Here is a 23,897-nt window from a genome sequence, read left to right as displayed (position 1 = left end):
TCGATCGAGACTGTACACTGAGTATCGATCTCTAGACCGTACACTGAGTATCGATCTCTAGACTGGACACTGAGTATCGATCTCTCTAGACTGTCCACTGAGTATCGATCTCTCTAGACTGTCCACTGAGTATCGATCTCTTGAGCGTACACTGAGTATCGATCTCTAGACTGGACACTGAGTATCGATCTCTAGACTGGACACTGAGTATCGATCTCTAGACTGGACACTGAGTATCGATCTCTAGACCGTACACTGAGTATCGATCTCTAGACCGGACACTGAGTATCGATCTCTCTGGACCGTACACTGAGTATCGATCTCTAGAGCGTACACTGAGTATCGATCTCTAGACTGGACACTGAGTATCGATCTCTAGACTGGACACTGAGTATCGATCTCTCTGGACTGGACACTGAGTATCGATCTCTAGACCGTACACTGAGTATCGATCTCTAGACCGGACACTGAGTATCGATCTCTCTAGACCGTACACTGAGTATCAATCTCTCTAGACTGTGCACTGAGTATCGATCTCTCTAGACTGTGCACTGAGTATCGATCTCTCTAGACCGTACACTGAGTATCAATCTCTCTAGACTGTGCACTGAGTATCGATCTCTCTAGACTGTACACTGAGTATCAATCTCTCTAGACTGGACACTGAGTATCGATCTCTAGACTGGACACTGAGTATCGATCTCTAGACCGTACACTGAGTATCGATCTCTAGACCGTACACTGAGTATCGATCTCTCTAGACCGTACACTGAGTATCGATCTCTAGACTGTACACTGAGTATCGATCTCTAGACCGTACACTGAGTATCGATCTCTAGACTGTACACTGAGTATCGATCGAGACTGTACACTGAGTATCGATCTCTAGACTGGACACTGAGTATCGATCTCTAGACCGTACACTGAGTATCGATCTCTAGACCGTACACTGAGTATCGATCTCTCTAGACTGTCCACTGAGTATCGATCTCTATTGCGTACACTGAGTATCGATCTCTAGACTGGACACTGAGTATCGATCTCTAGGCTGGACACTGAGTATCGATCTCTCTGGACTGGACATTGAGTATCGATCGAGACTGTACACTGAGTATCGATCTCTAGACTGGACACTGAGTATCGATCTCTCTAGACCGGACACTGAGTATCGATCTCTAGACCGTACACTGAGTATCGATCTCTAGACCGGACACTGAGTATCGATCTCTAGACCGTACACTGAGTATCGATCTCTAGAACGTACGCTGAGTATCGATCTCTCTAGACCGTACACTGAGTATCGATCTCTCTAGACCGTACACTGAGTATCGATCTCTCTGGACCGTACACTGAGTATCGATCTCTCTAGACCTTACACTGAGTATCGATCTCTCTAGAGTGTACACTGAGTATCAATCTCTCTAGACTGTACACTGAGTATCGATCTCTCTACACTGTACACTGAGTATCGATCGAGACTGTACACTGAGTATCGATCTCTAGACTGGACACTGAGTATCGATCTCTAGACTGGACACTGAGTATCGATCTCTAGACCGTACACTGAGTATCGATCTCTAGACCGTACACTGAGTATCGATCTCTAGACCGGACACTGAGTATCGATCTCTAGACTGGACACTGAGTATCGATCTCTAGACTGTACACTGAGTATCGATCTCTAGACTGGACACTGAGTATCGATCTCGAGACCGTCCACTGAGTATCGATCTCTAGACCGTACACTGAGTATCGATCTCTAGACCGTACACTGAGTATCGATCTCTAGACCGGACACTGAGTATCGATCTCTAGACCGGACACTGAGTATCGATCTCTAGACCGGACACTGAGTATCGATCTCTAGACCGGACACTGAGTATCGATCTCTAGACCGGACACTGAGTATCGATCTCTAGACCGGACACTGAGTATCGATCTCTAGACCGGACACTGAGTATCGATCTCTAGACCGGACACTGAGTATCGATCTCTAGACCGGACACTGAGTATCGATCTCTAGACCGGACACTGAGTATCGATCTCTAGACCGGACACTGAGTATCGATCTCTAGACCGGACACTGAGTATCGATCTCTAGACTGGACACTGAGTATCGATCTCTAGACTGGACACTGAGTATCGATCTCTCTAGACTGTCCACTGAATATCGATCTCTCTAGACTGTACACTGAGTATCGATCTCTCTAGACTGTCCACTGAGTATCGATCTCTAGACCGGACACTGAGTATCGATCTCTGGACCGGACACTGAGTGTCGATCTCTAGACTGGACACTGAGTATCGATCTCTCTCGACTGGACACTGAGTATCGATCTCTCTGGACTGTACACTGCGTATCGATCTCTAGACTGTACACTGAGTATCGATCTCTAGATTGTACACTGAGTATCAATCTCTAGACCGGACACTGAGTATCGATCTCTAGACCGTACACTGAGTATCGATCTCTAGACTGTACACTGAGTATCGATCGAGACTGTACACTGAGTATCGATCTCTAGACTGGACACTGAGTATCGATCTCTAGACCGTACACTGAGTATCGATCTCTTGACTGGACACTGAGTATCGATCTCTCTAGACTGTCCACTGAGTATCGATCTCTCTAGACTGTCCACTGAGTATCGATCTCTAGAGCGTACACTGAGTATCGATCTCTAGACCGTACACTGAGTATCGATCTCTAGACCGTACACTGAGTATCGATCTCTCTAGACTGTCCACTGAGTATCGATCTCTATTGCGTACACTGAGTATCGATCTCTAGACTGGACACTGAGTATCGATCTCTAGGCTGGACACTGAGTATCGATCTCTCTGGACTGGACATTGAGTATCGATCGAGACTGTACACTGAGTATCGATCTCTAGACTGGACACTGAGTATCGATCTCTCTAGACCGGACACTGAGTATCGATCTCTAGACCGTACACTGAGTATCGATCTCTAGACCGGACACTGAGTATCGATCTCTCTAGACCGTACACTGAGTATCGATCTCTAGAGCGTACACTGAGTATCGATCTCTAGACTGGACACTGAGTATCGATCTCTAGACTGGACACTGAGTATCGATCTCTAGACTGGACACTGAGTATCGATCTCTCGACCGTACACTGAGTATCGATCTCTAGACCGTACACTGAGTATCGATCTCTAGACCGTACACTGAGTATCGATCTCTAGAACGTACGCTGAGTATCGATCTCTCTAGACCGTACACTGAGTATCGATCTCTCTAGACCGTACACTGAGTATCGATCTCTCTGGACCGTACACTGAGTATCGATCTCTCTAGACCTTACACTGAGTATCGATCTCTCTAGAGTGTACACTGAGTATCAATCTCTCTAGACTGTACACTGAGTATCGATCTCTCTACACTGTACACTGAGTATCGATCGAGACTGTACACTGAGTATCGATCTCTAGACTGGACACTGAGTATCGATCTCTAGACTGTACACTGAGTATCGATCTCTAGACCGTACACTGAGTATCGATCTCTAGACCGGACACTGAGTATCGATCTCTAGACTGGACACTGAGTATCGATCTCTAGACTGTACACTGAGTATCGATCTCTCTAGACCGTACACTGAGTATCGATCTCTAGACCTTACACTGAGTATCGATCTCTCTAGAGTGTACACTGAGTATCAATCTCTCTAGACTGTACACTGAGTATCGATCTCTCTACACTGTACACTGAGTATCGATCGAGACTGTACACTGAGTATCGATCTCTAGACTGGACACTGAGTATCGATCTCTAGACTGTACACTGAGTATCGATCTCTAGACCGTACACTGAGTATCGATCTCTAGACCGGACACTGAGTATCGATCTCTAGACTGGACACTGAGTATCGATCTCTAGACTGTACACTGAGTATCGATCTCTCTAGACCGTACACTGAGTATCGATCTCTAGACCGGACACTGAGTATCGATCTCTTGACTGGACACTGAGTATCGATCTCTAGACTGGACACTGAGTATCGATCTCGAGACCGTCCACTGAGTATCGATCTCTAGACCGTACACTGAGTATCGATCTCTAGACCGTACACTGAGTATCGATCTCTAGACCGGACACTGAGTATCGATCTCTAGACCGGACACTGAGTATCGATCTCTAGACCGGACACTGAGTATCGATCTCTAGACCGGACACTGAGTATCGATCTCTAGACCGGACACTGAGTATCGATCTCTAGACCGGACACTGAGTATCGATCTCTAGACCGGACACTGAGTATCGATCTCTAGACCGGACACTGAGTATCGATCTCTAGACCGGACACTGAGTATCGATCTCTAGACCGGACACTGAGTATCGATCTCTAGACCGGACACTGAGTATCGATCTCTAGACCGGACACTGAGTATCGATCTCTAGACTGGACACTGAGTATCGATCTCTCTAGACTGTCCACTGAATATCGATCTCTCTAGACTGTACACTGAGTATCGATCTCTCTAGACTGTCCACTGAGTATCGATCTCTAGACCGGACACTGAGTATCGATCTCTGGACCGGACACTGAGTGTCGATCTCTGGACTGGACACTGAGTATCGATCTCTCTCGACTGGACACTGAGTATCGATCTCTCTGGACTGTACACTGCGTATCGATCTCTAGACTGTACACTGAGTATCGATCTCTAGATTGTACACTGAGTATCAATCTCTAGACCGGACACTGAGTATCGATCTCTAGACCGTACACTGAGTATCGATCTCTAGACTGTACACTGAGTATCGATCGAGACTGTACACTGAGTATCGATCTCTAGACTGGACACTGAGTATCGATCTCTAGACCGTACACTGAGTATCGATCTCTAGACTGGACACTGAGTATCGATCTCTCTAGACTGTCCACTGAGTATCGATCTCTCTAGACTGTCCACTGAGTATCGATCTCTAGAGCGTACACTGAGTATCGATCTCTAGACTGGACACTGAGTATCGATCTCTAGACTGGACACTGAGTATCGATCTCTAGACTGGACACTGAGTATCGATCTCTAGACCGTACACTGAGTATCGATCTCTAGACCGGACACTGAGTATCGATCTCTCTAGACCGTACACTGAGTATCGATCTCTAGAGCGTACACTGAGTATCGATCTCTAGACTGGACACTGAGTATCGATCTCTAGACTGGACACTGAGTATCGATCTCTCTGGACTGGACACTGAGTATCGATCTCTAGACCGTACACTGAGTATCGATCTCTAGACCGGACACTGAGTATCGATCTCTCTAGACCGTACACTGAGTATCAATCTCTCTAGACTGTGCACTGAGTATCGATCTCTCTAGACTGTGCACTGAGTATCGATCTCTCTAGACCGTACACTGAGTATCAATCTCTCTAGACTGTGCACTGAGTATCGATCTCTCTAGACTGTACACTGAGTATCAATCTCTCTAGACTGGACACTGAGTATCGATCTCTTGACTGGACACTGAGTATCGATCTCTAGACCGTACACTGAGTATCGATCTCTAGACCGTACACTGAGTATCGATCTCTCTAGACCGTACACTGAGTATCGATCTCTAGACTGTACACTGAGTATCGATCTCTAGACCGTACACTGAGTATCGATCTCTAGACTGTACACTGAGTATCGATCGAGACTGTACACTGAGTATCGATCTCTAGACTGGACACTGAGTATCGATCTCTAGACCGTACACTGAGTATCGATCTCTAGACCGTACACTGAGTATCGATCTCTCTAGACTGTCCACTGAGTATCGATCTCTATTGCGTACACTGAGTATCGATCTCTAGACTGGACACTGAGTATCGATCTCTAGGCTGGACACTGAGTATCGATCTCTCTGGACTGGACATTGAGTATCGATCGAGACTGTACACTGAGTATCGATCTCTAGACTGGACACTGAGTATCGATCTCTCTAGACCGGACACTGAGTATCGATCTCTAGACCGTACACTGAGTATCGATCTCTAGACCGGACACTGAGTATCGATCTCTCTAGACCGTACACTGAGTATCGATCTCTAGAGCGTACACTGAGTATCGATCTCTAGACTGGACACTGAGTATCGATCTCTAGACTGGACACTGAGTATCGATCTCTCTGGACTGGACACTGAGTATCGATCGAGACTGTACACTGAGTATCGATCTCTAGACTGGACACTGAGTATCGATCTCTCTAGACCGGACACTGAGTATCGATCTCTCTAGACCGTACACTGAGTATCAATCTCTCTAGACTGTGCACTGAGTATCGATCTCTCTAGACCGTACACTGAGTATCAATCTCTCTAGACTGGACACTGAGTATCGATCTCTAGACCGGACACTGAATATCGATCTCTAGACTGTACACTGAGTATCGATGTCTAGACTGGACACTGAGTATCGATCTCTAGACCGTACACTGAGTATCGATCTCTCTAGACCGTACACTGAGTATCGATCTCTAGACCGTACACTGAGTATCGATCTCTAGACCGGACACTGAGTATCGATCTCTAGACCGGACACTGAGTATCGATCTCTAGACCGGACACTGAGTATCGATCTCTAGACCGGACACTGAGTATCGATCTCTCTAGACCGTACACTGAGTATCGATCTCTAGACTGTACACTGAGTATCGATTTCTAGACCGGACACTGAGTATCGATCTCTAGACTGGACACTGAGTATCGATCTCTAGACTGGACACTGAGTATCGATCTCTAGACCGTACACTGAGTGTCGATCTCTAGAACGTACACTGAGTATCGATCTCTAGACTGGACACGGAGTATCGATCTCTAGACCGTACACGGAGTATCGATCTCTAGACCGTACACGGAGTATCGATCTCTAGACCGTACACGGAGTATCGATCTCTAGACCGGACACTGAGTATCGATCTCTAGACCGTACACTGAGTATCGATCTCTAGACCGTACACTGAGTATCGATCTCTAGAACGTACGCTGAGTATCGATCTCTAGAACGTACGCTGAGTATCGATCTCTCTAGACCGTACTCTGAGTATCGATCTCTCTAGACCGTACACTGAGTATCGATCTCTCTAGACCGTACACTGAGTATCGATCTCTCTAGAGTGTACACTGAGTATCAATCTCTCTAGACTGTACACTGAGTATCGATCTCTAGACCGGACACTGAGTATCGATCTCTCGACCGTACACTGAGTATCGATCTCTAGAGCGTACACTGAGTATCGATCTCTAGACTGGACACTGAGTATCGATCTCTAGACTGGACACTGAGTATCGATCTCTCTGGACTGTACACTGCGTATCGATCTCTAGACTGTACACTGAGTATCGATCTCTAGATTGTACACTGAGTATCAATCTCTAGACCGGACACTGAGTATCGATCTCTAGACCGTACACTGAGTATCGATCTCTAGACTGTACACTGAGTATCGATCGAGACTGTACACTGAGTATCGATCTCTAGACTGGACACTGAGTATCGATCTCTAGACCGTACACTGAGTATCGATCTCTAGACTGGACACTGAGTATCGATCTCTCTAGACTGTCCACTGAGTATCGATCTCTCTAGACTGTCCACTGAGTATCGATCTCTAGAGCGTACACTGAGTATCGATCTCTAGACTGGACACTGAGTATCGATCTCTAGACTGGACACTGAGTATCGATCTCTAGACTGGACACTGAGTATCGATCTCTAGACCGTACACTGAGTATCGATCTCTAGACCGGACACTGAGTATCGATCTCTCTAGACCGTACACTGAGTATCGATCTCTAGAGCGTACACTGAGTATCGATCTCTAGACTGGACACTGAGTATCGATCTCTAGACTGGACACTGAGTATCGATCTCTCTGGACTGGACACTGAGTATCGATCTCTAGACCGTACACTGAATATCGATCTCTAGACCGGACACTGAGTATCGATCTCTCTAGACCGTACACTGAGTATCAATCTCTCTAGACTGTGCACTGAGTATCGATCTCTCTAGACTGTGCACTGAGTATCGATCTCTCTAGACCGTGCACTGAGTATCAATCTCTCTAGACTGTGCACTGAGTATCGATCTCTCTAGACTGTACACTGAGTATCAATCTCTCTAGACTGGACACTGAGTATCGATCTCTAGACTGGACACTGAGTATCGATCTCTAGACCGTACACTGAGTATCGATCTCTAGACCGTACACTGAGTATCGATCTCTCTAGACCGTACACTGAGTATCGATCTCTAGACTGTACACTGAGTATCGATCTCTCTAGACCGTACACTGAGTATCGATCTCTAGACTGGACACTGAGTATCGATCTCTAGGCTGGACACTGAGTATCGATCTCTCTGGACTGGACATTGAGTATCGATCGAGACTGTACACTGAGTATCGATCTCTAGACTGGACACTGAGTATCGATCTCTCTAGACCGGACACTGAGTATCGATCTCTAGACCGTACACTGAGTATCGATCTCTAGACCGGACACTGAGTATCGATCTCTCTAGACCGTACACTGAGTATCGATCTCTAGAGCGTACACTGAGTATCGATCTCTAGACTGGACACTGAGTATCGATCTCTAGACTGGACACTGAGTATCGATCTCTCTGGACTGGACACTGAGTATCGATCGAGACTGTACACTGAGTATCGATCTCTAGACTGGACACTGAGTATCGATCTCTCTAGACCGGACACTGAGTATCGATCTCTCTAGACCGTACACTGAGTATCAATCTCTCTAGACTGTGCACTGAGTATCGATCTCTCTAGACCGTACACTGAGTATCAATCTCTCTAGACTGGACACTGAGTATCGATCTCTAGACCGGACACTGAATATCGATCTCTAGACTGTACACTGAGTATCGATCTCTAGACTGGACACTGAGTATCGATCTCTAGACCGTACACTGAGTATCGATCTCTCTAGACCGTACACTGAGTATCGATCTCTAGACCGTACACTGAGTATCGATCTCTAGACCGTACACTGAGTATCGATCTCTAGACCGGACACTGAGTATCGATCTCTAGACTGGACACTGAGTATCGATCTCTAGAACGTACACTGAGTATCGATCTCTAGACTGGACACTGAGTATCGATCTCTAGACTGTACACTGAGTATCGATCTCTAGACTGGACACTGAGTATCGATCTCTAGAACGTACACTGAGTATCGATCTCTAGACTGGACACTGAGTATCGATCTCTCTAGACTGTCCACTGAGTATCGATCTCTAGAGCGTACACTGAGTATCGATCTCTAGACTGGACACTGAGTATCGATCTCTCTAGACCGGACACTGAGTATCGATCTCTCTAGACCGGACACTGAGTATCAATCTCTCTAGACTGTACACTGAGTATCGATCTCTAGACCGGACACTGAGTATCGATCTCTAGACCGTACACTGAGTATCGATCTCTAGACTGGACACTGAGTATCGATCTCTCTAGACCGGACACTGAGTATCGATCTCTCTAGACCGTACACTGAGTATCAATCTCTCTAGACTGTACACTGAGTATCGATCTCTAGACCGTACACTGAGTATCGATCTCTAGACCGTACACTGAGTATCGATCTCTAGACCGTACACTGAGTATCGATCTCCTAGACTGGACACTGAGTATCGATGTCTCTGGACCGTACACTGAGTATCGATCTCTCTGGACTGCACACTGAGTATCGATCTCTAGACCGTACACTGAGTATCGATCTCTAGACTGGACACTGAGTATCGATCTCTAGACTGGACACTGAGTATCGATCTCTCTAGACCGTACACTGAGTATCGATCTCTCTGGACCGTACACTGAGTATCGATCTCTCTGGACCGTACACTGAGTATCGATCTCTCTGGACCGTACACTGAGTATCGATCTCTCTAGACCGTACACTGAGTATCGATCTCTCTAGACTGTACACTGAGTATTGATCTCTAGACTGGACACTGAGTATCGATCTCTAGATCGTACACTGAATATCGATCTCTCTAGACCGTACACTGAGTATCGATCTCTCTCGACTGTACACTGAGTATCGATCTCTCTAGACCGTACACTGAGTATCGATCTCTCTAGACCGTACACTGAGTATCAATCTCTAGACCGTACACTGAGTATATGTTGATTTCTGTCCAAGTCGGGATGGTGTGTGACTCGGAGGGGAACCTGCAGGTGCTGGTTGTTCCTATGTACCCGCTGCCGATGTCCTTCTAGATGGTGGAGACCGTGGGTTTGGGAGAAGCTGCTGAAGAAACTTTGGTCATTCATTCAATAACTGTGGAATATTGTCAATTAAATCCACGGCTCCTTTTGCCATGTCTGTGGAATAAACCTGTGTTTGAAAGAGGCAAGGGCAGTGAAAGTTAATTAGTTATTTAAGATGATGCAATGTGTCACAGTCCATCTGCTCTTGGACTCTTCTGCCGAGTGCCAAATGGCTCTTAATGAAGCCCTGTCATCGCCAAATACCTACTCTGTCACTTCAACTCTGTCTTGCCAAAGCTCGGGGGATGGTGTCACATGGAGCACACAGTTAAGTAAGATCGTAAACGTCTCACAAATGGGAATCTGGATTGTTACGACAAGGCAAGCCTCGGACAAAGGGACTCGGGTTCAAACTGGTCAGGGGTAATCCTAGGCCTGATGGTCTTCACAGAGAGTGGTCAAGATGTAGAATGGACTTATTGGTAAGTTACTGAGGGCAAAACCCCCATCACTCATTGGGCACTGCTCTGGCCTGTAGTCTTCTCCTGATTGGATGAGCTGATGGGCTGAAAGGCCCTTCGTCTTGTGACCGAGTGATTCTTTGGCCCCTCTGATTGTCCACTCTCTGTGGCTGCAGCAAACCTCCACCATACCCCTCCGTCACTCTGTGACTCCAACCAACCTCTCACCCCCACTCTCCCTTCACGGTTGTAATCCGCCGCTAACTCTATGAGCAGACTTTCTGCAACAAAATATCGACAAATTAAGAACATTAGAAAGCTTGGAATCAGAGTCGGCCATTCCGTCATCAACCACGCTCCTTGTGCAACCTACATGTACACTCCACCCTATCACAGCCCACGCACACTCCACCCTATCACAGCCCACGTACATTCCACCCAATCACAGCCCACGCACACTCCACCCTATCACAGCCCACGCACACTCCACCCTATCACAGCCCAAGTACACTCCACCCTATCACAGCCCACGTACATTCCACCCAATCACAGCCCACGCACACTCCACCCTATCACAGCCCACGCACACTCCACCCTATCACAGCCCACGCACACTCCACCCTATCACAGCCCACGCACACTCCACCCTATCACAGCCCACGCACACTCCACCCAATCACAGCCCACGCACACTCCACCCTATCACAGCCCACGCACACTCCACCCTATCACAGCCCAAGTACACTCCACCCTATCACAGCCCACGTACATTCCACCCAATCACAGCCCAAGTACACTCCACCCAATCACAGCCCACGCACACTCCACCCTATCACAGCCCACACACACTCCACCCTATCACAGCCCAAGTACACTCCACCCAATCACAGCCCACGCACACTCCACCCTATCACAGCCCACGCACACTCCACCCTATCACAGCCCACGCACACTCCACCCAATCACAGCCCACGCACACTCCACCCAATCACAGCCCACGCACACTCCACCCAATCACAGCCCACGCACACTCCACCCAATCACAGCCCACGCACACTCCACCCTATCACAGCCCACGCACACTCCACCCTATCACAGCCCACGCACACTCCACCCAATCACAGCCCACGCACACTCCACCCAATCACAGCCCACGCACACTCCACCCAATCACAGCCCACGCACACTCCACCCTATCACAGCCCACGCACACTCCACCCTATCACAGCCCACGCACACTCCACCCTATCACAGCCCACGCACACTCCACCCTATCACAGCCCACGCACACTCCACCCTATCACAGCCCACGCACACTCCACCCTATCACAGCCCACGCACACTCCACCCAATCACAGCCCACGCACACTCCACCCTATCACAGCCCACGCACACTCCACCCTATCACAGCCCACGCACACTCCACCCAATCACAGCCCACGCACACTCCACCCAATCACAGCCCACGCACACTCCACCCAATCACAGCCCACGCACACTCCACCCAATCACAGCCCACGCACACTCCACCCAATCACAGCCCACGCACACTCCACCCTATCACAGCCCACGCACACTCCACCCAATCACAGCCCACGCACACTCCACCCAATCACAGCCCACGCACACTCCACCCAATCACAGCCCACGCACACTCCACCCAATCACAGCCCACGCACACTCCACCCAATCACAGCCCACGCACACTCCACCCAATCACAGCCCACGCACACTCCACCCAATCACAGCCCACGCACACTCCACCCAATCACAGCCCACGCACACTCCACCCAATCGCGGACTCTACCCACCCATTGAATCTCCTGAGGGAAAGCCCAAATAAACACTCCCTGATCCCCAAAGGGTAACTGGGCAAAAGTCTAGGATAATCATCTATGCTCACATCTCTGTTGAACTCTGACCTGCTGACCTCCAGCCGAACGTTCACTCCCTGCCCAAGCAGCAGGGGAACCGCGAAGTACTTGCCTCAGTCTATACTTTTCCTTTTTGCTACTGACCCCAGAGATGGGGGGGAGGAGGTGCGCAGTGGGAGGACACTTAGCACGAGTGAGAGGAGCCCCCTCGACAGTCTCGGGGGTAGGGGGAGGAGAGGGGAGGGGGTGAAGGTATCACCTGGTGTAGCACCACGTCATACAGAGCACAAAGGTTTGAAACGGGGCCTGAGTTTGCTGGTCTTGGGTGGGGCATCAGGAAAGTGTTAAATAAAGAAGGAACTTGCATTTATATAGCGCCTCAGGTCGTCCCCAAGCGCTTTACAGCCAATGAGGTAACTTTTGAGCTGTAGTCACTGTTGCAATGTAGGAAACACGGCAGCCAATTTGCGCACAGCAAGATCCCACAAACAGCAATGAGATAAATGACCAGATCACCCGATTTTTAATGATGTTGGTTGAGGGATAAATATTGGCCCCAGGACACCGGGGAGAACTCCTCTTCAAAATGGTGGCCGTGGGATCTTTTACGTCCACCCGAGAGGGGCAGACGGGACCTCGGTTTAACGTCTCGTCCGAAAGACGCCACCTCCGACAGCGCAGAGCGCCCCCAGCACTGGCGCTGAAGTACAATTGTCGTCAGCGCTCCTGAGCTAAGGGGGGGGGTGGGGAGAAAAAAATCAGACAGACGTCCTCCCCGCAGTCGCTGGCCGGTGGTCCCTCCTGGAACGTGCGCATAGGACGAAGGCAGGAACGAGCTCAAATTGCTAATACGTCCTCACCCCGAGAAGCCCAGTTGCGACTCCTCCCAGCGCACTGTAGGAAATGTGGCAGCCAATTTACGCACAGCAAGCTCCCACAAACAGCAGTGTGATAATGACCAGATAATCTGTTTTAGTGAAGTTTTGGTTGAGGGATAAATACCGGCCAGGACTACGGAGAGAACTGCACTTCTTCAAATAGTGGCCGTGGGATCTTTTACGTCCACCTGAGAGGGGCAGACGGGGCCTCGGTTTTAATGTCTCATCCAAAAGACGGCACCTCCGACAGTGCAGCGCTCCCTCAGAACTGGCATGAGGGCGTCCGCCTCCCTCAGGACTGGCACTGAGAGCGTCGGCCTCCCCCGGGACGGGCACCGAGGGCGTCCGCCTGGATTACGTACTCAAATCACTGGAGTGGGATTTGAACCCATGACCTCCTGACTCAGGCGAGGGTCCCACCCACTGCTGACACCAAACGTGACTCACTTCAACCCCTCGGCTCTGCGGCCTGCTCCCAGCCTCACGGCGAGTGACGGCCAAGCAGCACTTCATTCACACCAAGGCCCCGATTAATCATACTGATTAGTGTAATTGGGTGTGTTAGAGCCGCTTTCAATTAACATTCCCTGATTGTACCAGAGGAAGGATGTCATCGCCCAGGGGGGCTGAACTGACTTCGAGAAATAGATAACACTGTCACATCCCAGCTAGACACAGACACCCCTGTTAAAGGGAATCCACTCTTAAAGGGGACACTCACTTAGCCACATTTCGTGTCCCTGGATGTCCACTGGTGGCTGATGGCTTCAATTCCGACAGTGTCTGCAAGGGACTTCTTGCTTTGCCAAAAAAAACCTGGGTGTCATCCGTGGCTCAGTGGGTAGCACTCTCGCCTCTGAGTTAGAAGGTCTATGGGTTCGAGTCTCACTCCAGAGACCTGAGCACAAAATCCAGGCCGACGCTCCCACTGCCGCACTGAGGGAGTGCTGCACTGTCTGCAGGTGCCGTCTTTCGGACTGAGATGTTGAACATAGACCCTCTTGGCTGGGTGCAAAAGGTCCCACGGCCACTATTTCGAAGAAGAGCAGCGGGGAGTTCTCCCTGGGGCCGATATTTATCCCTCAACCAACATCACTAAAAAAACAGATGATCTGGTCATTGATCACATTGCTGTTTGTGGGATCTTGCTGTGCGCAATTTGGCTGCCGCGTTTCCTACATTACGACAGTGACTACACTTCAAAAAAAAAAGTACTTCATTGGCTGTAAAGCGCTTTGGGACGTACTGAGGACGTGAAAGGCGCTATATAAATGCGAGTTATTTCTTTCTTTCAGATCTTGTCTGGGACAATTTATTGCTTCTTCCCCATACCGCGCCAGATGTACCTGGTCCAATTTCAAATCAGAAACCCCAGCACAGAAATCGGCCGCATTGCTTCCTGCTTCTAGCATCTCCATGTGAGAAAAGTAGCATTGAGTAGTTTGTCGATGGCAGGCCGGTTTTTAATCAATTTGATGCTCACCCGGGACTCCTGGACTAGCCTGATTCATTTAGGATCAAACTCCAGGCAAATTGATCATTGCGATTGAAACTGCGTCTTTCATTTATCCCAGAGAGTCCCGTGGGGAATTATTGGCACGGTGTCCCTGACACTTTGGATGGCCTTACATTCCGCTGTGTGTAAGGGTGGCCGATAACAGCTGAGAAAGATCATGCTCGCTCCCTAACTGCTCGACCTTCAGTATTGCCTGGAGGTCTATGATTGATATTCCCACCATGCCTCTTCATCTACCCTCCATCTCTGCAGTGGGTACCCGAAAAACGATTAATCTCATTCTAATCAGCTTATTCTCACTGTACCTTGTATCTGTTCCTGGGAGAATAGATTTACTATCTCTGTGGTTCCCGATATTTGAGTTCATTGCTGCTAAACTTTATCACTCCCAAACTAATCCCACTGCCCCGCTCTCTCCCCATAGCCCTGTATCAATCCCAAACTAATCCCACTGCCCCGCTCTCTCCCCATAGTCCCGTATCAATCCCAAACTAATCCCACTGCCCCGCTCTCTCCCCATAGCCCTGTATCAATCCCAAACTAATCCCACTGTCCCACTCTCTCCCCATAGCCCTGTATCAATCCTAAACTAATCCCACTGCCCCACTCTCTCCCCATAGCCCTGTATCGATCCCAAACTAATCCCACTGCCCCGCTCTCTCCCCATAGCCCTGTATCAATCCCAAATAAACCTCACTGCCCCTCTCTCTCCCCATAGCCCTGTATCAATCCCAAACTAATCCCACTGCCCCGCTCTCTCCCCATAGCCCTGTATCAATCCCAAACTAATCCCACTGCCCCCCTCTCTCCCCATAGCCCTGTATCTCCCTCTGCTTCAAATTTTTATCCAATTTTCCCTTAAAAGATGCAACGGTCTCGGCCTCAAACATTCCCTGTAACAAAGCGTTCCGTGCTCCAACAAGCCTCTGTGTAAAGAGATTTCTCGTAACCTCTCTCCTCACTCTCTTAATGACAATCTTCAATGGGTGGCCCCTCGTCACAGACTCCCCAACCAGAGCGAACAGTCTCTCCCTATTCACACTCTCAAAACTATTTTTAATTGTAAAAATCTCAATTGAATTTCCTCTTAACCCTTTCTGCTCCAGTAGAAATGGTCCCAGTGCCTCAAATCTCCGGGATTTTGATTGTGATGTTGGGCTGCATTAGGGAAAAGGCAAGACTACAAACAACAAACACTTATATAAGATTTCCCCGTGGAGGTCTAGTAGGTGAAGTTACTGCCTCACAGAGCATCGAGTCCTGTGCACCAGAAAGACACTCGGTTCGATTCCTGGTCAATTAATTGATTAGTTTGAGGGCTCACACTCCGGCACGGGGCTCACACTAGCACAGAGCTCACACCAGCACAGAGCTCACACCGGCACGGGGCTCACACTAGCACAGAGCTCACACCAGCACAGAGCTCACACCGGCACGGGGCTCACACTAGCACAGAGCTCACACCAGCACAGAGCTCACACTGGCACAGAGCTCACACCGGCACAGAGCTCACACCGGCACAGAGCTCACACCAGCACAGAGCTCACACCAGCACAGAGCTCATGATTTGGATTTGGGATTCGGAAGACCAATTTCAAAATTTGCGGGCGACATCAAATTGTGGGGGGGGTGTAGTTAATACAAAGGAAGACAGCGTCAAAATGCAAGAAGGCATTAATAAACTTGCAGAATGGGTGTGTAATTGGCAAATGAATTTCAATATCGATAAGTGTGAGGTGGTGCATTTTGGTGGGAAGAATAAGGAGGCCACATACTGCTTGGATAATAAGAGTCTAAATGGGATAGAGGAGCAGAGGGATCTGGGGGTTACAGATACACAAATCACTAAAAGTAGTGACGCAGGTTAGTAACGCCATTTAAAAAAAGGCAAATCAAGCACTGGGGTTCATTTCTAGAGGGATAGAATTGAGAAGCAGAGAAGTTATGTTAAACTTGTATCGAACCTCGGTTAGACCACACTTGGAGTACTGGGCACAGTTCTGGTCTCCATATTTATAAAAAGGATACAGAGGCAATGGAGAAGGTGCAAACAAGATTCACAAGGATGATACCAGAACTGAGAGGTTATACTAATCAGGAAAGGCTGAACAGGCGGGGGCTTTTTTCTCTAGAAAAGAGAAGGCTGAGGGGTGACCTGATCGAGGTCTTTAAGATAGGGTAGACGTAGAGAAGATGTTTCCACTTGTGGGGGAGACCAGAACTAGGGGGCATAAAATATAAGGTAGTCACTAATAAATCCAATAGGGAATTCAGGAGAAACTTCTTTACCCAGAGAGTGGTGAGAATGTGGAACTCACTACCACAAGGAGTAGTTGAGGCGAGTAGCAGAGATACTTTTAAGGGGAAGCTAGATAAACACATGAGGGAGAAAGGAATAGAAGGATATGCTGATAGGGTGAGATGAAGTAGGGAGGGAGGAGGCTCATGTGGAGCATAAACACCAGCATGGACCAGTTGGGCCGAATGGAGCTAACACACTAACGCGGGGCTCACACGAGCACAGAGCTAACACACTAACACGGGGCTCACACTAACACAGAACTCGCACACTAGCACAGGGCTCACACTAACACAGAGCTAACACACTAACATGGGGCTCACACTAACACGGAGCTAACACATTAGCACAGGGCTCACACTAACACAGAGCTAACACACTAACATGGGGCTCACACTAACATGGAGCTAACACATTAGCACAGGGCTCACACTAGCACAGAGCTTGTTCAATTGCACGGGGCTCACACACTATTGCGGGGCTCACACAATGGCGCGGAGCTCACACTAACACGGGGCTCACACACTAGTGCGGGGCTCACACACTAGCGCGGAGGTCACACTAACACAGGGCTCACACACTAGCGCGGAGGTCACACTAGCATGGGGCTCACACATTAGCAACAGAGCTCACACACTAGCATGGGGCTCACACTAACACAGAGCTTACACACTAGCAACAGAGCTCACACTAGCAACAGAGCTCACACTAGCAACAGAGCTCACACTCCAGTATAAGGCTTTCTCTAAAGCTGGCAAACGTCCACCTGGCCAATCCCCTCGATCCCCTAATGTCCCCCCCTCGATCCCCTAATGTCCCCCCCTCGATCCCCGAATGTCCCCCCCTCGATCCCCGAATGTCCCCCCCTCGATCCCCGAATGTCCCCCCCTCGATCCCCGAATGTCCCCCCCTCGATCTCCGAATGTCCCCCCCTCGATCCCCGAATGTCCCCCCCTCGATCCCCGAATGTCCCCCCCTCGATCCCCTACCATGCCGATCTGCGCTGGAAACCCCCAGTAGAAATTCCAGGCACTGTTTACTATGTGTTCACAAACACAGCACGAAGGTTACTGCTGTCCTCTTGCTCTGGTGAAATTGTGATCAAATCCAAAAGGCTTCTACTTCCACTAGGGTAGGGACTGGAGCAAACCCTCGGCAGCAGAGGGCCAGAACATCGGACCACCCACCGCACACCCCAGGGCAAACTCAGCAGGACCACATCAGGGCTGGACACACACACACACGCACACATACCCTCACAAGTACACACTCACATACACACACACTCTCACACACACTCTTACACACGCTGTCTCACACACACTCTTACACACGCTGTCTCACACACACTCTTACACACGCTGTCTCACACACACTCTTACACACGCTGTCTCACACACACTCTTACACACGCTGTCTCACACACACTCTTACACACGCTGTCTCACACACACTCTTACACACGCTGTCTCACACACGCTCTTACACACGCTGTCTCACACACGCTCTTACACACGCTGTCTCACACACGCTCTTACACACGCTGTCTCACACACGCTCTTACACACGCTGTCTCACACACGCTCTTACACACGCTGTCTCACACACGCTCTTACACACGCTGTCTCACACACACACACACGTACACACACTCCCTCACACACACACGTACACACACTCCCTCACACACACACGTGCACACACTCCCTCACACACACACACACGTGCACACACTCCCTCACACACACACACACGTGCACACACTCACACACACACGTACACTCCCACACACACGTACACTCCCACACACACACTCCCACACACACACTCCCACACACACGTACACTCCCACACACACGTACACTCCCACACACACACTCCCACACACACACTCCCACACACACACTCCCACACACACACACACATACGTACACACTCACACACACACGTAGACACATTCACACACACACGTAGACACATTCACACACACACATCTATATATTTATATCTATCTGTATGCACATATACACACATGCTGTTCACACACATATGTGCACAAACGTGTAGACACACACGCACAAGTGCACACGCACACATAACTCTTAAATTTAAGATACTAACGTGCCAGTGATAGATTTGGCAGCTGCACTTATGTGATAATGCAGTACACACACTTGGGCACACAAGTTCAGAACAGACACCGCTACTGCAGAACTCTTCAAAAAAAAAAATCCAAAGCTTTGCAACACCACGCGGGATTGTAAAACCAAGTAAGTCCCGCGGGTACGAAGCTTCCGGGGGTCGGGGGAGGGTCTCGAGAGGACTGTCCCTTTAAGAAGTTGCAAGCTTTAACCCCGGTCAGTGCAGCAGCTGCATTAGAGAGGACGGCAGCTTTTAAATGCTGGGTGATCTAAAGCAGGTTTCTCTCCTTCCCTCCGGAATTAGGACCCACTCCCCTCCGCGACTCACAAACCTGGTCTCCTCTCCAGCCTTCCCTTCCTCCCGCCGCACAGCCGCACTTTGGCGATGAGGATCAGGATGTGCTTCTGACAGAGGGACTTCTTCCTTTTAGGACCAGCCTTCCTTTTAATCGGAGCAGGGCGAGTATTAATTTGCTCCTTGATCTCCCGTTTCTGCCTGATGAGGGTACTTGCCAAGGCAGCCATCCTCCTGTCCACCGCACGCCTGCTGCCAAGAAGGGCTACGTCCCGGTTTTGGCTTTCTGTTCGATTTCTACGTCCTCCCCTCTCGCAGTGGCCTCACATTGCCAGTCCTTCTCCTCCTTCCCCTCTCTCCAGCAGCAGGCTTGTCCTTTAAGCAGTGCAGCGAGTGATGCTCTGATCAGGTCCTTCTCTCACTATCCCGTTTGCCTTCTGAGAGGTACAAGGCAGACTGCCACCTTTCAACCTTGGAATAATTGGTACCTTGCCTTAAAGGGAAAGGTTCCAGTCTTCAAAGGGAGCTGGGGGGGGGGGGGTGGGAATATATATAATATATATATATATATATATATATATATATATATAAAATCCCTGTTTCTCCTTAAAGGAATAGATTAGGTGCAATATCGTCAATCTCCAAAGAGAATGTCACTGTCACTCACCATTCAGCTGATAACAATAAAAGTCACCGCCTTCTTAAAGGGAAAGGGCATTTTTGCGAGCCTGACTTTGTCAAGAAATGCCGGCCTTTTCGCATGTGACTTCTTCCTTTGCCTCATCCAGCAGAGGCCGCCTGATCTTAAAGGGGCCGCGCCCCTTTATTTCACCCCTCGACTTCACGGTGGAAAATTTAAAGGGACCGCACCCCCCCCCCCCCCCCCCCGCCTCCAACTCCTCCTCCTATTTCTCCTCTCCCTCCCCCTCCCCCCCCCCCCTCCACCTCTCCTGAAGGGGTACATTTCCAGCAGCAGCCTCGCCCAAAGCGAGGGGGTGGGTGGGAGAGTGGAGGGCGACGGGGTCGCCAGACTGGGCACGGATGGGCAATCAAACCCGCCACCTTCCTACTCGGGATGACTCGGTGCCACTGTTACCTGTGGCAGAAGGGCGGGGCGCATTCCAATCGTCAATAAAGGCTGCGGGCCGACGCCAGGGGGGCAGCGGACCCAAAGCCCGCTGGCCCCAGGAGGTGAAAGGACGTTGAGCGTGCCCACTTCTTGCCAAGTATTGGCGGTCTTAAGGCTTGTTGTTACGGGCACTCGGTCAGCTGAAACCAGAGGCAAGAACCACAGGGCAAGGTTCTGCTCATGGACACCTCCTTGTGGCTGGTCAGATAACTGCACCTGCTACAGGGGGGGGGGGAAAAATGTAGATTTAAATGATTAGAATCGTCTATTAAAGAAACAGAACATAAAAGAAAGGATTTCTTTCCTGCCGTTAATAATATAGTGACCTTGGAAAAGGTTCGGAGGAGAGATACGAGAATGATTCTTAACTTAAAGAACCATAGTTACTCAGCTAGGCTTTAGAAGCTGGGTCTTTTTACTTTAGAGCAGCATAGACATGCAGGAGACCTCATAGAGGTTTATAAAACAACAAAAGAACTGTCTGAGGCTGAACCAGACTGTTCACAACCTTGGCACCCTATCTGATCCTGAGTTGAGCCTCCGACCCCATATTCCCTAAAGGGTGCGGTCCCTTTAAATTTTCCATCATCAAGACCGCCCACTTCCACCTCGGTAACGTCGCCCGTCTCCGTCCCTGCCTGAGCCCGTCTGCTGCTGAGACCCTCATCCCTGCCTTTGTTACCTCCAGACCCGACTATTCCAACGCTCTCCTGGCCGGCCTCCCGTCTCCCACCCTCCGTTAACTGCAGCTCATCCAAAACTCTGCTGCCCCGTATCCTAACTCGCACCGAGTCCCGTTCACCCATCACCCCCTGCGCTCGCTGACCTACATCGGCTCCCGGTCCGGGAACGCCTCGATTTTAAAATTCTCATCCTCGTGTTCAAATCCCTCCGTGGCCTCACCACCCCCCTCCCTATCTCTGTCACCTCCTCCAGCCCCTACAACCCTCCGAGATCTCTGCGCTCCTCCAATTCTTGCCTCTTGCGCATCCCCGATTTCCATCGCTCCACCATTGGCGGCCGTGCACTCAGCTGCCTAGGCCCTAAGCTCTGGAATTCCCTCCCTAAACCTTCCCGCCTCTCTCTCCTCCTTTAAGACGCTCCTAAAAACCTGCCTCTTTGACCAAGCTTTTGGTCGCCTGTCCTAATATCTCCTTATGTGGCTCGGCGTCAAATTTTGTTTGATAATCGCTCCTGTGAAGTGCCTTGGGGACGTTTTACTACGTTATATAAATGCAAGTTGCTGTTGATGATAACATGCCTATTGATAGATTATTCCAGTTTAACAGATTGGGAAGGACCAGGAGTCACGAGTTTAAGCAATGCAAGAGTAGGAATAGACTGGGTGTTGGGGGGAGGCAGTAGGAATTGTCCAGTCTTGATGCTCCATGAGTGTGGGGCAGGCCTGATGGTCCAGCTGGTCTTTCGCTGCCCGTCACTTTCAAAAGATTCACAGTTCGAAGGAGAATAATCCCTTCAGTATCAAAAATTGGGTAAGCCATCTCCTCAGGTTTAACCCCGCCATGTCAACTGATCCATGTCCCTGTCTGTTTGAAGACCTTTCTCACAATTTAGGCTCCGATGGAGAAAGCTCTTCGGAGGCCGTTTGATGTCACCCTCCCACAATCCCGGCCCCACTGTCTCCCCATTACCTCCCTCGTGGACTGGCTGCTACTATTCTTTTCCCTGTCGAGCCCCTGCCAGCTGTCCGTTGCCTGCAGTGAACTGAAATACGTCCTTAATTTGCCCTGAACTTGTGCTTTGTTGCCCTCCTGCCCCTGGTGTATCTGAAAATATTGCCCCGCGGTTTGCTTCCTCTGTCCCGATAAGCACGTAATATTCCTGGATTTACATAGAGATTACAACATGGAAGCAGGCCATTCGGTCCATTGGTTCATGCTCCAGACGAGCCTCCTCCTCTTCATCTCACTCGATCCTTCAATCCTTTCTCCCTCATGTGTTTATCTAGCTTCCCCTTAAATGCATCTACGCTATTTGCCTCGACCACTCCGTGAGGTGACGAGTTCCACCTAGAGTCATAGAGTCATAGAGTTATACAGCACGGATAGAGGCCCTTCGGCCCATCGTGTCCGCGCCGGCCATCAAGCCCTGTCTACTCTAATCCCATATTCCAGCATTTGGTCCGTAGCCTTGTATGCTATGGCATTTCAAGTGCTCATCCAAATGCTTCTTGAATGTTGTGAGGGTTCCTGCCTCCACAACCCTTTCAGGCAGTGAGTTCCAGACTCCAACCACCCTCTGGGTGAAAAAGTTCTTTCTCAAATCCCCTCTAAACCTCCCGCCTTTTACCTTCTCACCACGCTGCAATAACCCTGATCCCAAGTGCCTTCCCTTATCCCACGCCCCCTTCATCTCCCTCTCCTTCAACCATCTCTCTTAACGGGTTCCGCAGTTTTCTCAATGGGATTCACAGCCGCTGTTGCACCTTTAAGAAAGTTGCCGTGTCGGCCGTTCGCCGGCAGAGGGAGTTGCACACAAGCTTCCTGGGTGAACTTATTTGCGTACCCATTGGTTGGTGCAAAAACGGGTGTGAACCTCGTGCAAAAAACGGGTGTGAACTCGGTGCGAAACGGGCGTAAAACCCGTTGTGAGGCCCGAGGTAGCGGCCATCAAAATGGGGTCGGTGAACTTAGCAGTGAAGTGGCCGCCTCCATCTTGAAAGGGGCCTACCTGCAGGGTGTCCAAAGCACCCGCCTGTTTCGGGCGTTAGGCCCCTCTTAATGTGGAAATCGGGGGTGGGGGGTTCTTTCATAGGACCCCAGTTGCCATTTTTGGTCGGAGCCTGCGCTGTGCAGATTTATCTGGGCCTCTAAGGCCCTGGGAACCCATCACCTTCCTTCATCGCCAGCCCCGACAGCTTACCTTGCTGGCGGCCGCCCGGGTCCGACCTCGAGGCCTTGACCCGGCGAGCTGCACCGGGACGTCTGCCGAATTTAAGCGAGGCCGGAGCCTCGAAAATCTCGGGGTGGGGGGAGGGGTGGGGAGGGGAGGGGCGGCTTTGCCACCGGAACTGGGGGGGGGC

General features: G+C 49.9%; 1 protein-coding gene across 1 annotated transcript in view; it reads right to left on the bottom strand.

Moving 5' to 3' along the window:
• Positions 1-19,955, bottom strand: part of LOC137302307 (fibroblast growth factor 11-like) — an 87,969-nt gene extending 68,014 nt beyond the window's left edge. Inside the window, exon 1 of the mRNA XM_067971947.1 lies at positions 19,763-19,955. Coding sequence (XP_067828048.1) covers positions 19,763-19,955 — 193 coding nt within the window. The remainder of the gene's footprint in view (positions 1-19,762) is intronic.
• Between the last annotated feature and the right edge of the window lie 3,942 nt (positions 19,956-23,897).

The sequence above is a fragment of the Heptranchias perlo genome, chromosome 35, assembly GCF_035084215.1.
Source record: "Heptranchias perlo isolate sHepPer1 chromosome 35, sHepPer1.hap1, whole genome shotgun sequence".
NCBI lineage: Eukaryota > Metazoa > Chordata > Chondrichthyes > Hexanchiformes > Hexanchidae > Heptranchias > Heptranchias perlo.
This window is presented reverse-complemented; position numbering and strand designations above follow the sequence as displayed.